The sequence below is a fragment of the Triticum aestivum genome, chromosome 6B, assembly GCF_018294505.1.
Source record: "Triticum aestivum cultivar Chinese Spring chromosome 6B, IWGSC CS RefSeq v2.1, whole genome shotgun sequence".
Classification (NCBI taxonomy): domain Eukaryota; kingdom Viridiplantae; phylum Streptophyta; class Magnoliopsida; order Poales; family Poaceae; genus Triticum; species Triticum aestivum.
Window position 1 is genome coordinate 210,615,597 of NC_057810.1, and position 17,338 is coordinate 210,632,934.

The following is a 17,338-nucleotide window of genomic DNA, read 5'->3' on the forward strand; positions in this document are numbered from 1 at the left end:
GGCCCACCATGTGAACATATAATATGGAGAAATTTATGGGCCTGTTTGTGATAGTCCTGTGAGTTTACAATGAATTGGCAAATGTGGACGTCCCTTCTCTTGCAAAATGCGGATTACTGATCATGGTAATTTTAAGGACAGATCATGTTATCTCCCAGTGCCAATTATGGGATACTCTGTCCTCTTTAGTGAATACCATTTAACATGCTCACTGCGTTACTTCCATAGATTGCTGTTTTGTTTAGTCAGCATATTCCACTGACAGCAAATGCACACTCATTAACATCTCTGCTACAGGCGGCGAACTTCAGTATCAATCAGTTGACCGTCCATGGCTGGCAGACACGCATGCATGGTGATAGGCGATCTTGTTCAGCCTGCCGAAGAACACGACAAGCGACAACCATTATGGAGAGCCTCAGTTCATGGCTACATTGCCACTTTCTTTTGAGCAAAAGCTACATATCCCTGAATGGTGGCCTGATTCGACTTTGCGGCTCTCGTGGTATTAGTGGCCACTACAATTTGAGCATCTCAGATTCCCTGTTTGTTGTCCGTGCCGTATATATCCCTGGGAGCACGTTCAGAGATTTGTTCTCCATTATGTGACCGATGATGCTCAAAATACAACTGAAGCAGGTCTGGGCAGGCTCCGCTGAACTGCATACCGGTCTTCTGCTTGCTGATAGGGAGATGGCTATCTTCTTTTGGTTCTGATGCTGCGTGATATGGTAACTGTTAGAGTTATAATATAAGTCATGTACCCTTTGTATTTATCCCGTTGTATAAGGGGTTTCCTGCATATGTTCCACACCTGTACATGTATATATATCGGTCTATGGCCTCATGGGAATACAAGTTGCTTATTCCTAACATGATATTAGAGCTAGGCCAATTTTTTTGCACGCTGCAACTCGTGCGATTGATCCATCCCAATCTAAGCAGTCTCCGCTCGATTTCCAACCGGGCCGTCAAAGCAGTCCCCGCTCTTGATCTCCTCTCGTCGATCGAAGCAGGGGCCTCGTCCAGTCCGGCCCCAATCTCCCGTCTAGCCCCGATCGCCAGCAGGATCTGCTCTCGATCTCCTCTCCTCGATCGAAGAGACATCTCCCGTCCGGTCCAGCCCCGATAGTCAGCAGGATCTGCTCTCTCTCGTCTCCTCTCCTTGTGCAACTGGTCCTCGTCCTCGGCTGCTACAGGCTGATGCTACAGGCCGGATCCCACCTCCAGCAGCCAGCTGCCAGCAGGAACGTCTGTCTGCTGCATCCCGTCTCGATCCAGATTGGAGGCTGCTGATTTTCGGATCTCTGCCTAAAAAAAAGAGAGAAAAAAAAGGAAAAAAATGTTTGCTGCAGCGGGTTATGTTGTTGTTCCTCGCTGTCCGGTGATCTTCGATGGTACTAACTACACTGAGTTCACTGGCTTCATGCGCATTCACATGCGTGGCATTCGTCTCTCGAGTGTTCTTTCTGGCGAGGTCTGCTGTCTGCCACGTCCGGTTCCTCCGGTGGCTCCTACTCCGCTGACTCCACCGGTTCTTCCTACGGATGCTAATCAGGCCGCCAAGGATGCGGCTAAGCTTGCTGATGAGGCTGTTGATCGTGCTTATGATGAGAGGGTTTTGGCTTATGAGGAGGCTCTTCAGACGTATCATGGTGCTTTGTCTGTTTATACCCAGTGGCTTGATGATGATGCTCGTGTTGCAGCTGTTCTCACTGCTAGTGTTCTGCCTCAGTTTGCTTCTGAGTTTCTGGGTCTTCCTACTGTCTTTGAGATGTGGACCCGTCTTCGTCAGCACTATCAGCCCTCTGGTGATGCCTTATACCTTTCTGTGGTCCGTCAGGAGCATGCTCTTCAGCAGGGTGACTCTACTGTTGATGACTTCTATGCACAGACTTCTGCTATCTGGCGCCAGCTTGATTCTCTCTGCAGTGCTGGTTGTCGTACTTGCCCCTGTTGCGAGGCTGTCCAGGCCAATTTGGAGTTTCATCGCGTCTACGAGTTCCTGTCTCGGCTTCGTAAGGAGTTTGAGCCCCGGCGTGCTCAGTTGTTTGCTCGTGGCCGTATTTCTCTCATGGAGGCTCTTTCTGAGATTCGTGCTGAGGAGACTCGCTTACGTGGTGCTGGTTTGCTGGAGGTTCCTTCTGTGCTCGCTACTCGGGCTTCTTCCATGCCACCTGCTACACCGACCCCTTCTCGCTCGAGTGCTCCGCCGCTTTTGCCCACTCCTTCTAGAGACTCAGGTCGCCCCCGTCCACATTGTGACTACTACAACAATGATGGTCATATTGAGTCCCAGTGCTACACAAAGAGGAAACACCTGCGCAAGGCGCGATCATCATCTTCAGGGACTTCGTCATCTACCTCGACAGCTTCAGCCATTGCTTTGACTGAGCAGGATATTCTGAGACTTAAGCGTCTTCTCGCGGCTTCAGGTTCTTCCTCGACGGGTACTGCTGGTTCTGTGACTAACGCTTCCTGCACTGAGCAACCTCCCTCTACACAGTCAGGTACATCCTCATGGGTTCTGGACTCTGGAGCTTCTTTTCATATGTCTTCTCATTCTTCCACTTTGTCCTCTCTTCGATTGCTGGATTCTCCTGTTCATGTCTTCACTGCTGATGGTACTCCACTTTCTGTTGCTAGTAGAGGCAATCTTTCCACTCCTTATTCTGTTCTTGATGTTGCTCATGTTCCTCGACTTACCATGAATCTGTTTTCTGCTGGTCAACTTACTGATTCTGGTTGTCGCGTCATCCTTGACGTTGACTCTTGTTCTGTCCAGGACCGTTGCACGCACACTCTGGTTGGGGCTGGCCCTTGCCGCCGTGATTCTCAGGGTCTTTGGGAGTTGGACTGGCTTCATGTTCCTTCCGCTGCCACCACCATCGCCAGTTCCTCCGCTTCAGTCGCCTCCGTTACTGGTTCCTTCCAGCAGTGGCATCATCGACTTGGTCATCTGTGTGGTTCTCGGTTGTCGTCTTTAGTTCGTCGAGGTCTTCTGGGGTCTGTCTTAGGAGATGTCTCTTTAGAGTGTCAGGGTTGTCGTCTTGGCAAGCAGATTCAGTTACCATATTCACATAGTGAGTCAGTGTCTAAGCGTCCTTCCGATTTAGTCCATTCTGATGTATGGGGTCCGGCTCCTTTCGCTTCGAAAGGTGGTCATAAATATTATATTATTTTCATAGATGATTTCTCTCGTTACACATGGCTTTATTTCATGACTTCTCGTAGTGAGGTGTTGTCTATTTATAAGCGTTTTGCTGCCATGGTTCATACTCAGTTCTCTTCACCCATTCGTGTTTTTCGTGCTGACTCCGCTGGCGAGTATATCTCTAAGATGTTGCATGGTGTTCTTGCTGAGCAAGGAACTCTCTCTCAATTCTCTTGTCCTGGTACTCATGCTCAGAATGGTGTGGCTGAGCGAAAGCAACGACATCTTCTTGAGACAGCTCGTGCATTTATGATTGCTGCCTCTCTCCCGCCTCATTTTTGGGCTGAGGCCGTCTCCACCTCCACCTATCTTATCAACATACAGCCTTCCGCTGCTCTACAGGGTGGTGTTCCTTTCGAGCGTCTTCTTGATCGTTCTCCCGATTATTCGATGCTTCGCTTGTTTGGTTGTGTTTGCTATGTTCTACTTGCCCCTCGCGAACGCACCAAACTGACCGCTCAGTCTGTTGAGTGTGTCTTCTTAGGCTACAGTGATGAGCATAAGAGCTATCATTGTTGGGATCCTATCGGTCGTCGGATGCGTATCTCTCGAGACGTGACTTTTGACGAGTCTCGTCCCTTCTACCCACGCCCATCCTCCTCGACTATTTCAGTGGAGGATATCTCTTTCCTCACTTTTCCTGACTCACATATTACGCCTGTCGAGCCTGTGCCTATTCATTCCACTCCCTTTGCTTCTCCACCTCTAGTCGATTTGCAGCCACCATCTTCCCCGGTCTCCTCGCCTAGCATGTCACCAGATTCTACACCTTCATCTCCGGTGACTTCTTCGTCGCCACCCCCCGATTCTACCTTGGCGATTCCTCCTTCTATTGTTCCACCTTTTCCTCAGCATTACACTCCTCGTTCACGACCTGTGGATGCCTTTGTGGATGAGTCGTCATCTTCCTCTCAGCCTACTTATGGCTTGCGTTCTCGTCCTCGTCCGCCTGTTGATCGCTTTGGATTTCCCACCGCTGGTGCTGCTGTTCTTGAGCCGACTTCTTATCATCACGCTGTTGTTCATCCTGAATGGCAGTTTGCGATGGTAGAGGAGATTGCTGCTCTTGAACGCACTGGTACCTGGGATCTTGTTTCTCTTCCTCCCGGAGTCCGTCCCATCACTTGTAAGTGGGTCTACAAGGTTAAGACTCGCTCTGATGGTTCTCTTGAGCGTCACAAAGCTCGTCTTGTGGCTCGTGGTTTTTAGCAGGAGCATGGTCGTGATTATGACGAGACTTTTGCTCCTGTGGCCCATATGACCACTGTTCGTACACTTCTTGTTGTTGCCTCTGCACGCCACTGGTCTATATCTCAGCCACCACCTGGGTATTCTGTTCCTGATGGCTTAGTATGTCGTCTTCGTCGCTCTCTCTATGGCCTTAAGCAAGCCCCTCGCGCCTGGTTTGAGCGTTTTGCCTCTGTGGTCACTGCCGCTGGTTTTTCAGCAAGTGCCCATAATCCAGCATTGTTTATTCACCTTTCTCCTCGTGGTCGGACTCTTCTTCTTCTCTATGTTGATGACATGATCATCACTGGGGATGACCCCGAGTATATTGCCTTTGTAAAGGCCCGTCTTAGTGAACAGTTTCTTATGTCTGATCTTGGACCTCTTCGCTATTTTCTTGGGATTGAAGTCTCTTCTACCTCTAATGGCTTTTTTTATATCCCAGGAAAAGTATATCCAGGATCTTCTTGCTCGTGCTGCTCTTACTGACGAGCGCATTGTTGAGACTCCTATGGAGCTCAATGTTCACCTCCGTGCTACTGATGGTGATCCTCTCCCTGACCCGACGCGTTATCACCATCTTGTTGGCAGTCTTGTCTATCTAGCTGTCACTCGTCCGGACATCTCTTATCCGGTTCATATTCTGAGTCAGTTTGTCTCTGCTCCCACATCGGTTCACTATAGTCATCTCCTTCATGTTCTCCGATATCTTCGGGGCATGATCTCTCACCGTCTATTCTTTCCTCGCTCCAGTTCTTTACAGCTTCAGGCCTATTCGGATGCTACATGGGCTAGTGATCCTTCAGATCGCCGTTCACTTACTGCTTACTGTGTTTTTCTTGGTGGTTCTCTCATTGCCTGGAAGACGAAGAAACAGATTGCAGTTTCCCGTTCGAGTGCCGAGGCTAAGTTGCGAGCAATGGCTCTTTTGACGGCAGAGGTGACTTGGTTACGGTGGTTACTTCAGGATTTTGGTGTTTCTGTCACTACACCGACTCTGCTCTTATCTGACAGTACAGGTGCTATTAGCATTGCGCGCGATCTAGTGAAGCATGAGCTCACCAAGCATATTGGTGTTGATGCTTTCTATGTGCGCGCTGGTGTGCAGGATCAGGTTATTGCTCTTCAGTATGTGTCTTCCGAGTTACAGTTGGCGGATTTCCTGACGAAGGACCAGACTAGAGCACAACATGGCTTTTATCTCTCCAAACTCGGTGTTGTTCATCCACCATGAGTTTGAGGGGGGGTGTTAGAGTTATAATATAAGTCATGTACCCCTTTGTATTTATCCCGTTGTATAAGGGGTTTCCTGCATATGTTTCACACCTATACATGTATATATCGGCCTATGGCCTCATGGGAATACAAGTTGCTTATTCCTAACAGTAACATCGACGTAGTATGGCATGACCTTCCATGCATGACAGACATGAACGCCTGGTGAGTGCTTGCTGATCTTGTTCAGCCTGCTGAAGAACGCAACAATGGACATCTATGATGGCGAGCTTCCCTTCATAGCCCCCGAAAGGTGGCCTGATTCTTTTTTTTAGAACATAGACGCCAGGGACGTCCGGCTTTAAATTAATAAAGCCCTCAACATAGGCAGCGTACATAAACGAACAACCAAACAAACGGAGGTCACCATGTTCTAAGGCATGCCACAATGGTCACGACAGCGAGATAAAGTGCAGTACATGGCCTAACCAGCCAAACTAACGAGCACGCAGGCTCGGGGGGATCCAACACCAAAAGGACTGCCCATCCCTATGAGGCAGCAGACGAAGGAGACGGAGCTCGGGACGCTGAGTAGACGGAGCGAAGTCGTGCGATAGCTTGTCGGTGGAGATTAGAGTCCTGTTGCCTTCCCAGCGGAGCCCACTGCTACAAGAATAAGATGCATTTGAATATAACATCAGCGGGGTGAGAGGGAAACACTCCCTCAATAGTAAGCTTGTTACGAATGTTCCATAAGGCCCATAACATGGCCGAGGCACACGTCCACATGATCCGGCGCAGAGAGCCATGGATTGAGGATAAGAGTGACACGAGCTCAGAGCGTGAGCGTGGATCCCAATCCACCCCAGCGGCCTCACGGACCGCACTCCAAGCAAAGCGCGCCAAAGGACACCGGAAGAACGCGTGGTCAGCATCTTCCACGTCAGCACACAAAGCGCAAGGGCCGGAAGCGGGGCCATTGCGCTTAGCTATATTGATAGAGGTAGGAAGGCGATCTTGGCATAGTTGCCATAGGAAGACCTTAATCTTTAGCGGGATTCGCGCCTTCCAAAGCCCCGTGGCTGCCATAGGAGCATGGCCGCGACATAACTCGCGATACAGGGACTTGACAGTGAACTTGCCAGAGCCCGAAAGTCTCCAAGAGACCACGTCTGCGGAGTCCGACAGACGCACATTTGCTAACAGAGCCCGAAGGCGATCCCAATCTTCCAGCTCCGGCCCCACAAGCTCTCTTCTGAAGTGTATAGGGGGCGGAGTGGCACTAAGGGCCGAAGCAACCAATTGGTTGGGCTCAACCGCAATGGAATAGAGATGGGTGAACTCCGACCAAAGAGGCTGCTGGCCTATCCAAACGTCGTGCCAAAAACGCGTGGAGCGGCCGTTATTAACCGTGAACCTCGCACCCCTGGCGAAGTATGGTTTGAGGGCTTGGATGGAGGTCCAGAATGGGGACCCCTGAGGTGTTGCCTCAAAGAAATTCCCTTGTGGGAAATACTTGGCACGAAGGAGGTCAATCCAGAGGCCGGTCCCTCCCTGGGACAACTTCCAGATCCACTTGCACATAAGCGCTATGTTCATCAGCTTAGAGTTGATGATCCCGAGGCCCCCCTGGGCTTTAGGTCTGCAAACAGCTTGCCACTTAACCATGTGGTACTTCCGTTTAGGGCCCGCTCCTTCCCAAAAGAAACATGCCCGCGGTGTGTCCATTTTCGTGTGGACCCCATCAGCCAACAAGAACATACCCATGGCAAACATTGGTAGGGATGAGAGGCTGGAGTTGGTAAGGATTAGTCTTGCCCCTGAAGACATAAATCGGCCTCTCCACGGACATACCCGGTCCGCCACCTTAGTGGTGAGAGGTTCCCAATCGGCAATCGAGCATTTCTTCTTTGCGATTGGGAGGCCGAGGTAGGTAAACGGAAACTTCCCAAGTTTGCAATTAAGCAAGTTGGCAACCCGTTCACTTTCGGCCGCGTCCATCCCTATGGACACCACTTCACACTTTTGGAAGTTAATTTTTAGCCCGGACATGAGTTCAAAACACAGCAAGATGGCCTTAACCGTTGCGATACTGTGAGCGTCCGGTTCAAAAAGGAGAAGAGTGTCATCCGCATACTGCAAGTGTGACACGCCTCCTGGGATCAGGTTACCGACCACTCCCCTAATGTGGCCAGCTGCGCGAGCTTTGTCTAGCATGGCGCCCAGGGCGTCCGCCACAAAGTTGAAAAGCAACGGTGAGGCTGGGTCCCCTTGACGTAGCCCACGCTTGTTGCGGAAGAAGTTCCCTACTTCTCCATTCACCGCTATCGCCGTTTGGCCTCCCGAGACCAATTGCATCATACGGTGAACCCAAACTGACGAAAATCCTCGATCCAAAAGGATTTGTCGGAGGAACTCCCAGTTCACTCGATCGTACGCCTTCTCAAAATCTAATTTTAAAAGAATCGCCGGCTGGCGAGTGCGTTTGAGCGAGTGAACGATTTCTTGGAGGGCCAGCGGTCCCTCCAAAATGTTGCGACCACGGATAAAAGCCGACTGATTCCTACTAATAATACGATGAGCTACCATAGATAAGCGCGTAGAACAAGCTTTAGAACAAATCTTAAATGGGAGATTGATAAGCGCTATTGGGCGGAAGAGTCTAATGTTGTCCGTGCCCTGGACTTTGGGGATAAGAGAAAGAACCCCAAAGTTAAGGCGGGAAATATCTACTGTACCACGCATAAACCCGTTACATACTTCGAAAATAGGTCCTTTGAGCACTTGCCAAAACCTTTTGAACATCGCCACCGGCCACCCATCCGGTCCCGGGGCGGTGTCAGATTTCATCCCAAGGGCGGCCTGGTCGATCTCCTGGGGAAGGAAGGCGAGGCCCAAGCCTTCATTCTCCTCATCCGTGACCCGCAGCACGGTATCCCAAACATCCGACCGCAGCCGAGCCCGGGCCTCCTCCCTGGAGCCCATCAATTGGATGTAAAAGTCGTAAATATGTCGAACAATATCCTATTGACGCAAAAGGAGCCCCTGCTCAGATTGCAGTCTTAGGATGGCGCATTTACGGCGCCGGCCGTTAGCATAGGCATGGAAATATTGTGTATTCGCGTCCCCCTTGAGCGTCCACTTCATTCCACCGCGCCTACGCTAGTACTCCTCCTCAGCACGTAGGAGGGCCTCAACTTGGGCCTCTACAGCGTAGCGCTGGGCCCAGTCTTGCTCCGAGAAGACCTGAGAGTCCGCAGCTGCATCCATACGGGCGAGGTCCGCGACCAAACGCGCACGGAGCAGCTTATCCTCACGACCCTGGTTGGCCCCTCAGCCTTTTAGAGCCGCACGCATCCCCGCCCCTGCGACAATCCAGAATTCCATGGGCCCACGCGTGTGCCCGATCCGGGCAACACAAGACTCCCATTTGGAGAGGAAGATTTGCTCGAAATCCGGGTGCTCAAACCACGCAGTCTCAAAGAAAAATCGGGGGCTTCGTTTTAACCTATCCTCCCCCAAGGAAAGGATCAGAGGGACGTGATCCGACCCGATCCTCGTTTCAGCGTGTAGGGAGCACATGGGAAACAACATTTCCCACTCCGCGGACATGAACACTCGGTCAAGCACAGACCGAACTGGTGTAAGTTGCTTGTTTGTCCAAGTGTAACGAGCGCCCACGCGGGCCACTTCCCTAAGGGCCATTGATGCTATCGCGTTATTAAACATGGACACCCTTGTCCAGTTAATAATCCCGTTGTTCTTGTCCGCTCCCGAACGGATTAAGTTGAAATCCCCACCGACGATCAGCGGCAAGTTGCGCACACCTAAGGCCGCAACCTTCTCCTGTAGTTCCCCCAAGAACTCCTGAGAGTGCGAGTGGTCAGCCGGGCCATACACCACGATAACCTCCCACTCGCGGAGGGTTGCGTGATGGCGAACGTGTGCCGACACGAAGAAACGGCCGGCATCCCACGCCACCACCTCGCAGCAAACCAGGCTAACACCAAGTAGGCCCCCTGAGTGGCCCACCGCAGGCACCCAGTGCCATACGAAGCGCTCGAGGGGATCGATGGCTAGCAGGTCTCGGTGAGAGAATTCAGTTTTAATGGTTTCCTGCAAGCCAACAACGTCGATATCCTCAACGCGAATGAATTCTTTTAGCTGGGTCCGCCTCCCAACGTGGCCAAAGCCTCGGATGTTCCAGAAGATGAAACACATTAGATTATGCGATTGCGGAGGCGGATACCGCAAACGGTAACCGCTTTGGCCACTCGCTGTGTTTTGACAGGACCACGAGCTGAGGGGGACGGTGCAGCCCCTGCTGCTGTGTCCACCCGATCGGGCCGCGCAACAGGCATCAGAGAAGCCCCTGCTTCTTCTGCTACCGGCGCAACGCGGGCCGCCGCTGCCTGGGCCAGCGCGGCCTGCGCAATTTCTTTAGCCCGGATGAGAGATAGGAGCTCTCGCACCTCCCCCTCATCAGACAAATCTACCCCACTATCCGCTAAAATACCCTCGAGGCGCTCATCCGAAGAATCATCAAAAATCGTAAAACGGGGTAGGGGGTTACCTTCGATCTCCATGTTCTTCTGAGCCACCAATAGCTGAGCGCGCTGAAGAGCAGGGAGGTTGCCCTTGGCGCTCTTCGATCGAGAACTCGCCCGCTGCTGTGCCACCGGGGTCGCCACCACCGCCTTGGAGCGTTTGGCCATGGAGATGGGCGCCGCCTTGGTCACCTCCGCCCGCAGCGCGTCCGAAGGAGGAGGGGGAGCCGCCGGCGAAGGCCCACCGACCGGACCCCCAGGGGAGGCCAACGCCATCACCACCGGCCGGTGCGAGACAGGCGTGCCCGCACGGACCGATGGTGGGCTCACCGGCGTCACCAGAGGAGTCTTGCGGCCCGCCAGCTTCTTGTGGAGCTGCACCTTGCCGCTACCAGGACCGCGCGCAGACATGGGGGAATGCGACGCGACAGCGCGCAGCCCACCCACATCCGCAGCCACCGGGGAGACGAGCATGGAGCGGCCCTCCGAATCGCACGCAGCCGAAATGCCCTTGTCGAGGTCGAGGCCGAGGGACATGTTGGAGCCATATTGATTGAAGCCCGTCTCGTTGCTGCCCACGACCACTTGGCGCTCCTCCAGATCCTTTGCGGCCCCCGAAGCCGGGGCCACAGCGTCGGAAGCCTTGTCCTTGAGGCCCAGCTTATCCCAGGTCGCGGTGTCGATGGAGTCGTCACCCATACTTGTGTCCTTGTCCTTGTCCTTGTCCATGTCATCCGGCCCCTTGTCCATGGTTGCAGGGGGGTGGGGAGGGGGGCATCACCCCGATTGTCACCCGTCTCGGCCTCTAGCCGGAAGGTGAAGCCCTCACTGTTGAACCACACTTGGACGTAGCCTTTGAGCTTAGCCGGGGATCGGCACGCAAAACGCATCCGCACTGGACCCAGCCCCGCCAGCGACGCCTTGTCCACCTCCATCGGGCGCCCGATCATCACTGTCCCTGCCATGAGACGGTCCACGCGACGGTGCTTGGGTGGCACTCCCCAGAGCTTAACCCACACATCCGGCATGAGTTCGGCCTTGGGCGCTTCCTGAGTCGCTTCTTTGATTTCCGCCATGATGTCGTTGAGGGATAGATATAGTTTGCCGCTTCGCGTCGCCATCCGCAGCATGGCCTTGTTGGGGAAGACGACGGAGAACGTGTCATCTCCGACGGCCGACACCTGCCAATCCCATTCCCCTTCGAAGAGGTGAGGGAGCTCTGCCTCCAAGATGGGAATCGACAGCTTGCCAGGCGCCGCCGAGATGAACGCCGCGTCCGCCACCACCGGGGCACGGATCTCCTCGCCCTCCGTCTCCACGTAGGGGAGGCAGAAAAAGCCCTCGCCGGGGATGGCGTTGCCCATGATCTGCAGCAGCAATGGCCGCCCGCGAGTGGGGCAGTGCGCCGACGCGTGTCCCTCCTCATGGCAGACGACGCACAGGGGCTTGAAGTGGCACATGTTCTGGTAGTGGCCCACCCGACCACACTTGAAGCACTCTGGCCCGTCGGACTCCTCCACTGGGATCGGGGCATCGGCCGACCCCTTCGACGCCGACGGCCCGGCCGCCAGCGGCAGCAGCGCCGGGCCAGCCCCCTTCTGCTTCTGCTTCTTGGCAAGTGGATCCCCAGCCCGCTCGCCGCTCGGAGGGAGAAGGGATTCTTTCCTCTTAAGCTCTTTCTTCTGCTCGAGCCCACGGCGCCGATATTCCTCCTTCTTCTTCTTTTTGCGCTCGCGCTCCTCCATCTTCTTCCGCTCTTGCTCCGCGAGCCACCAAGGAGGCGGCGGCCCCCACCCCCCCCTCCTCCGCCTGAGGCGCCGGCACCTTGGAAAGCGCCTTCGCCCTCAGATCTTGCTCGCGTTGACGCTCGGCCGCCGGGATCGGGGGCGACATCGGTGGCTTCTCCACGCGGCGGGATCCCATCCGCACTGCGGTTGCGAACGAGCAAGTGAGTGGGGGGGGGGGGGAGGAGGGGAGCGACGCAGACGGCGCGCGAGGTGCCCGAATCGCCGCACCTGCGAGTGGGATGCGGGAAACCCTAGCGACAGATCTAGGGCACCCTTCGGCAGCCACAGCCACCTATTTATAGGCGTAGGCGGCCGCACCACCACCAGCGCGATGGGCTCGGGCCTAGTCACTTGCGGGCGCAAAGCAACCGGGCCAGGCTGACCAGGCCCAAGCACCGAGGAGCGCCCCTGCGTCCCCTCTGGCACGGGCGAGGTTGGGTCGGCCAATGGGCCCCCCAGCCCACGCATTGGCAGACTGGGCCAGTCCGATAGGCCCAGCAAGGGGGCCGGCCCGGGTGGCGGCGGCACCGAAACCCTAGCCATGGACCGCATCGCCCTTGCAGGATCCGCCCCGCCGCCGTCGTCGACCCCTGTCGACTCCGGCGAGCTCACCGAGCCCGAAAGCGGCGCAGCCAGCGCCAGCTCCTGGCGCCCCTCCTCCGGCAGGGCACGCGAGCGGCCCTCAGGGCCCGCATCCACACCCCTCGGCGGTCGCCAGATCCGCGGCGCTAGGCAGCGCCCGCCACGCCCGCCAGGGGCGAACGCGCGCCGGCGACCGGCCACGAAAGAGCCCCCAGCTCCTCCGCACGGGCGACAAAGTCACCCACCGAGCACGTCGACGACGGCCTCGGCTCATCACCAACACTCACCTGACCACTTACCTGAAAGGGCTCCTCCTCCTCTTCGTCGTCGGAGTCGCCACCCCCCAACGCCCAAAACCTGCTGCCAGAGGGGAACGGGCCAGGGGGCCTCCCGCCGGGCGAGACGCAGCACCGGGCGCGCCCCACCGCCGGGCGCACCGCCGTCCATCCCTCCGCCGACACCACGGGGGTCCCCCCGCCGGCGCCCGTGGAATCGCCTCCCTGGTCGCCCAGTCGCACGAGAGCCGTTGGGACACCCGCCATCTAAACCTCCTCCCTCTCCAGAAAAGGAGGATGTATCTCTCTCTGTGTTTTTGGTTTGTCGTTCCCGCCTGATTCTTTTCCTCGTGGTATTAGTGGCCTTACCACCAGGCAGCTATAACTTGCACGTATCCTAAGCACTTTCAGATATTTGCTCCCCATTATTTGAATGATGATGCTCAAGGTACAGCTGAAGCAGGTCCGCGCCAGACTCTGCCGCTGTGAATACTGGGGTTCTGCTTGCTGATAGAGGGAATTGCCTTCCTTGCGGTTGAAACGCGGAGTGGTGGAGCGATATGTTAACGTTGGACAGGAGTATTATGGTATTGTAATGAATTCTAGTTCACCAGGTGGCGAGATGGTGTTTTGCAGCTCATGCTCTGCTCCACCCATTCAGTAGACTACTCCGTGGTTGTATATGAATGATGAATAGTGCCAAGAGAATGTCATCAGGATTGAGTTTTAAAAGCTTCCAGTTTGTCCTAATAACACCATCAAGATTGAATTTTAAGCTTCCAGTGACCAACTGAAAATCGTGACCACAAGGGAGCATCGGTAATGATGGTGGCGCAGGGTACGGGAACAATAATGTGGGTGCACGGTGGAGATTCCAAGTTGAGTTCGGCTAGGCACCTGCGATCTGCATGCACATGCATGGACCATACGGATGTACTCCCAGAGTTTGATTTTGCCTCAGGAGACCATGTTTCTGCTGTGATTTACCTGAGCTTAGAACTGGAATGTACTGAAATGGCACCTATAAATTCTGATATCCCTCAGAAGAAGTTTATTAATGGATATTTTTACCCAGGCCAATTAAGCATTTAACATGCAGCAGATATCTTCCCGAAACTTTAGGATAGGACGCATCATCAAATTTCTTTGCTAAGTGCTAGCATAATTACCCCTGCTTGCTACAGAGAAATGCAATCACGCTCAAGAACCGAACATCTTGCGGTGGACATGACCCCAAAAACTTTCTTCCTCTCTTTTATTCGAGCCACAGTTCAGAAACCTTTTTTTAGTAATTACTCTATGTTTTCATTCGCTTAAAAGATCATTTAGATCTCTATGCTCTCTGCTACTACAAACTGAGGAGCAGCTTGACGGCATCACGCAGCTCGGCCGGCTAGGCCGCCGCGACGCTGGGAGAGAAGGACATCGGCGCGGAGCACGGCGAGGCCGAGTAGCTGTTGGCTCTGAGGGCTTCTGATCCGCAGTTTTCTGCGCGGTCGTCCATGAGCATCTGGTGGCATCGGCACTCGGAGCTGCAGAAGGCTTTCTCCCCCCTGCAGTTGCAGGTCAAGAGCAGAAGAGAGGTAATGGAGTGGTTAGTGTACTGTTCCTTGTCACTAAACTCTGAAAGTATTATAGACTGAATTCACCAGGAGCTATGCTTGCCATTTCAAAAGATATTTATGCGAGGTGCTATGCTGGGATGAGTGATACTACTTATTAAGGTGAAGATAAAATTCTACACCTATCACAACTTATCTGTCTTCTGCTTTCTTAAGGATAGCTGAACTTGGCTGTGCTCCCGGAATACATAATCATGGCATCCTTCAACCGAAGGGCTAATGAATGGTTACAGGGCCAAAGAGTGGTTATTGCTACTTTGAACTCATAAGCACATTTGATATCTCTTAATTTCAGCTGTAGACCTACCCCTAATTGTTCTCTGAGAAAGGAAGGTGAAAAGAATTCCCACCTAAATAAAACAAGAAATTAAGATGTGATGTACATCAAGCTTTGCTTGGTCCAACAGACATGAAGGCTCACTGTCCACACAGCCAAAATAAAAACCAGGAAAGGAGATTCCTAAAGGATGGTAGCTAGCTAAAATTCTCACAAACTTCTTAGATAAAAAAATGGTAGGAATGTATTCCACAAATTGATACTATGATCATGTGAGATTCCTGAAGGATTATATGCGTCTTGTAGCTTATTTGTTTCAGTATGGCATCAGTTATTAACTCCTTGCGATATGAAGTACTACTCGTCAGTTGTTGGTTGGTTAACCACTCACCTGTACATGTAGATGTCGAGCCCATCAAGCCTCTTGTTGCAGAGGCAGCACCGGCTCAAGAAGTCGTCTGCCCTCGCGGGCGCCTCCTCAGCGGCTTCCACGAACCAGCCGTCCCCGCCGTCGCCGAACCCGAAGTACACGCGCTTGCGCATGCTGCCGCCCTCGCCGGCGCCGGTGGCCATGTGCGTGATGACGCACGTGTAGCTCTCCGAGAGCTCGTCCTCCTCGTGCGCGCGGCGGCGCGCGGCAGCGCCGATCGCTATTGGCTGGGCGGTGAGGCACGCACGGCTCATGGCCGCGACGATGCCGAGCCCGACGACGCCCTCGGCGTCGAAGCTCCGCCTCGGTGGCTTGGGCTCGGAGGAGCTGACCCGGAGGAAGATGGAGAGGAGGTTGCCGAAGGATGACGAGGCCTTGTGCTCGGCCGCCGGCTCTAGAGACCTCATCATCATCTTCTCCACACTCCCTCCTCTCCTCTCCTCTTCCCTCCTAGTTAACCTGAATACTAGCTAATGGAAGTGAGGGGAGGAGGGAGAGAGAAGATGGTGCTGGTGGTGGGAGGCATTTTAAAGGGAAAATGATTTGTTGTTGTAGTAGGGTAGTTTTCCTACTAACCAGTGGGGGCTGCACATGCAGAACCTCTTCACTTGGTGCCCCGATGTTTTTTTCTCATAATAATTGGAGAATATTCCATAACAATATTAATTTTCCAAAGAGAATCAAGAAATTGTCCTTTTTATTTGCTTCTGAGAATTAAATATTGCCACATAAAATAAAATAGTGGCCGCCATATTAGGAGCTCCCTCCCTCCCTCCCTCCCTCCCTCCCTCCTGCGCCGCCACCCGCGAGGCGGCCGGGGAGGGCGCCCCGATCTCCTCCGCTCGGCCCCCTCTCCCTCCCTACTCCCCCTCGCCGCCGCTGGAGGGCGTGGCCGGGCGAAGCCCGGTCTGCGCAGGCGGCGGCGGGGCCTCCTTCGTCCCCTCGCGCGGGTGGTCAGGCGCGGGCCAGATCCGCCGGGCCTGGGTGCCGGACTGGTTGACGGGTGCGGCGGCACGGCGTGCTGCGGAGTGGTCGAGCTCCTGGCGGCGGTGCGGCGGGAGTCATGGTGGTGGTCCTCGCCTCTTGGCGCGCGGGGCTGCTCCGGGGCGGCGGCGCGGGCATGTCCTGTGGGCGCGGCCTCGGCCTCCCCTGCTTGGCCGGCGGGTCTCGGTGGTGGGGGGGGGGGGCTCCTCCCTACAGAGATCTGGCTTGCGGGATCTTCCAGATCCCGGCAAGGATGGCGGCGACCCGTGCACGAGAGATGGAGGTCTTCGATCATATCCGGGTGAAAACCTGCTATTGGCTATTGCCAAGGCCGGCGATGGCGACGCTGTCTGCGTCGTTCCCTTCCTGAAGGCATCGTCGTGGAGATGTTCAAGGCCACTCTCTGCTACCTCCGGGGGAAACCCTAGATCAGTAGATCGGATGGCGGCGGCTCTCTGGTGTCGTCTTCCCCCCTGGGGGCGTCATTCTTGGAGGTGCACACGGGCTCGAGGGACTAGAGGACGGCGACGTTGGTGGAGCGGGGCTTCATCTTTCACATTGATGATGGCGGATCTCGGCGGCATGGTGCTGTGGAGACTCGGCGTCTGATGCGCGGAGATGGACTCGTGCAGGAGGAGAAAGCTGTCTGGCGTCATGGGGACGTCGATGGCAGACTGGCCAGACAAGGTAGAAACCTCAATTTGATCTGAAGACGGACCTGTGGAAGATGGCGGCGACGACACACGAGTGCGTCTGACCGGATTGCGCCCCAGACCCAGTATGTGGCTCGGCTGGGGTTACCGAATGAGTTTCGGCTTCCGGCTTTTGATGTTAGGCTTAGGTGAGTGGTTTGGGTAGTGGCCCAGCTAGCACCCCCTCATCATATTGGATAGGAGTAGCGGCACATGTTGTCAAGATGGTGGATTCAGACACATTGTTGTAATACTTTGTATGATTATCGAGAATAATTAATAAAGTGGCCGTATGCATCTCCCAGATGCAGAGGCCGGGGGTCATCCTCCTTTTCTAAAAAAAAACATAAAATAAAATAGTAAAATGATGAGCCTGGGCATATGGGAATCGAGAGCTTGTCTTTTTGTGAACCTGAGCACTTTAACTTCAATTTTATGCATTCTTTCCGGCATAAATTAGTTGTGCTGCGCAGAAAAGTTTCATGT

General features: G+C 54.3%; 1 protein-coding gene across 1 annotated transcript; it reads right to left on the bottom strand.

Annotated features, from left to right (window-relative positions):
- Nucleotides 1-13,980: 13,980 nt before the first annotated feature.
- LOC123136615 (FCS-Like Zinc finger 12) lies at nt 13,981-15,699 on the bottom strand. The gene is made up of 2 exons (XM_044556042.1): nt 15,138-15,699; nt 13,981-14,400 (listed from the first exon to the last, which is right to left on the bottom strand). The coding sequence occupies exons 1-2, from the start codon at nt 15,587-15,589 to the stop codon at nt 14,241-14,243; spliced, it is 612 nt and encodes a 203-aa protein (XP_044411977.1). The 5' UTR covers nt 15,590-15,699; the 3' UTR covers nt 13,981-14,240.
- Nucleotides 15,700-17,338: the final 1,639 nt, after the last annotated feature.

What these genes read in the sequence shown, in the direction of transcription:
- LOC123136615 (XM_044556042.1), bottom strand. Translation starts at nt 15,589, where the DNA reads ATGATGATGAGGTCTCTAGAGCCGGCGGCCGAGCACAAGGCCTCGTCA. An exon ending in CTCGACATCTACATGTACAG is followed by an intron (nt 14,401 to 15,137) that starts GTGAGTGGTTAA and finishes CTGCAACTGCAG; the next exon opens with GGGGGAGAAAGCCTTCTGCA.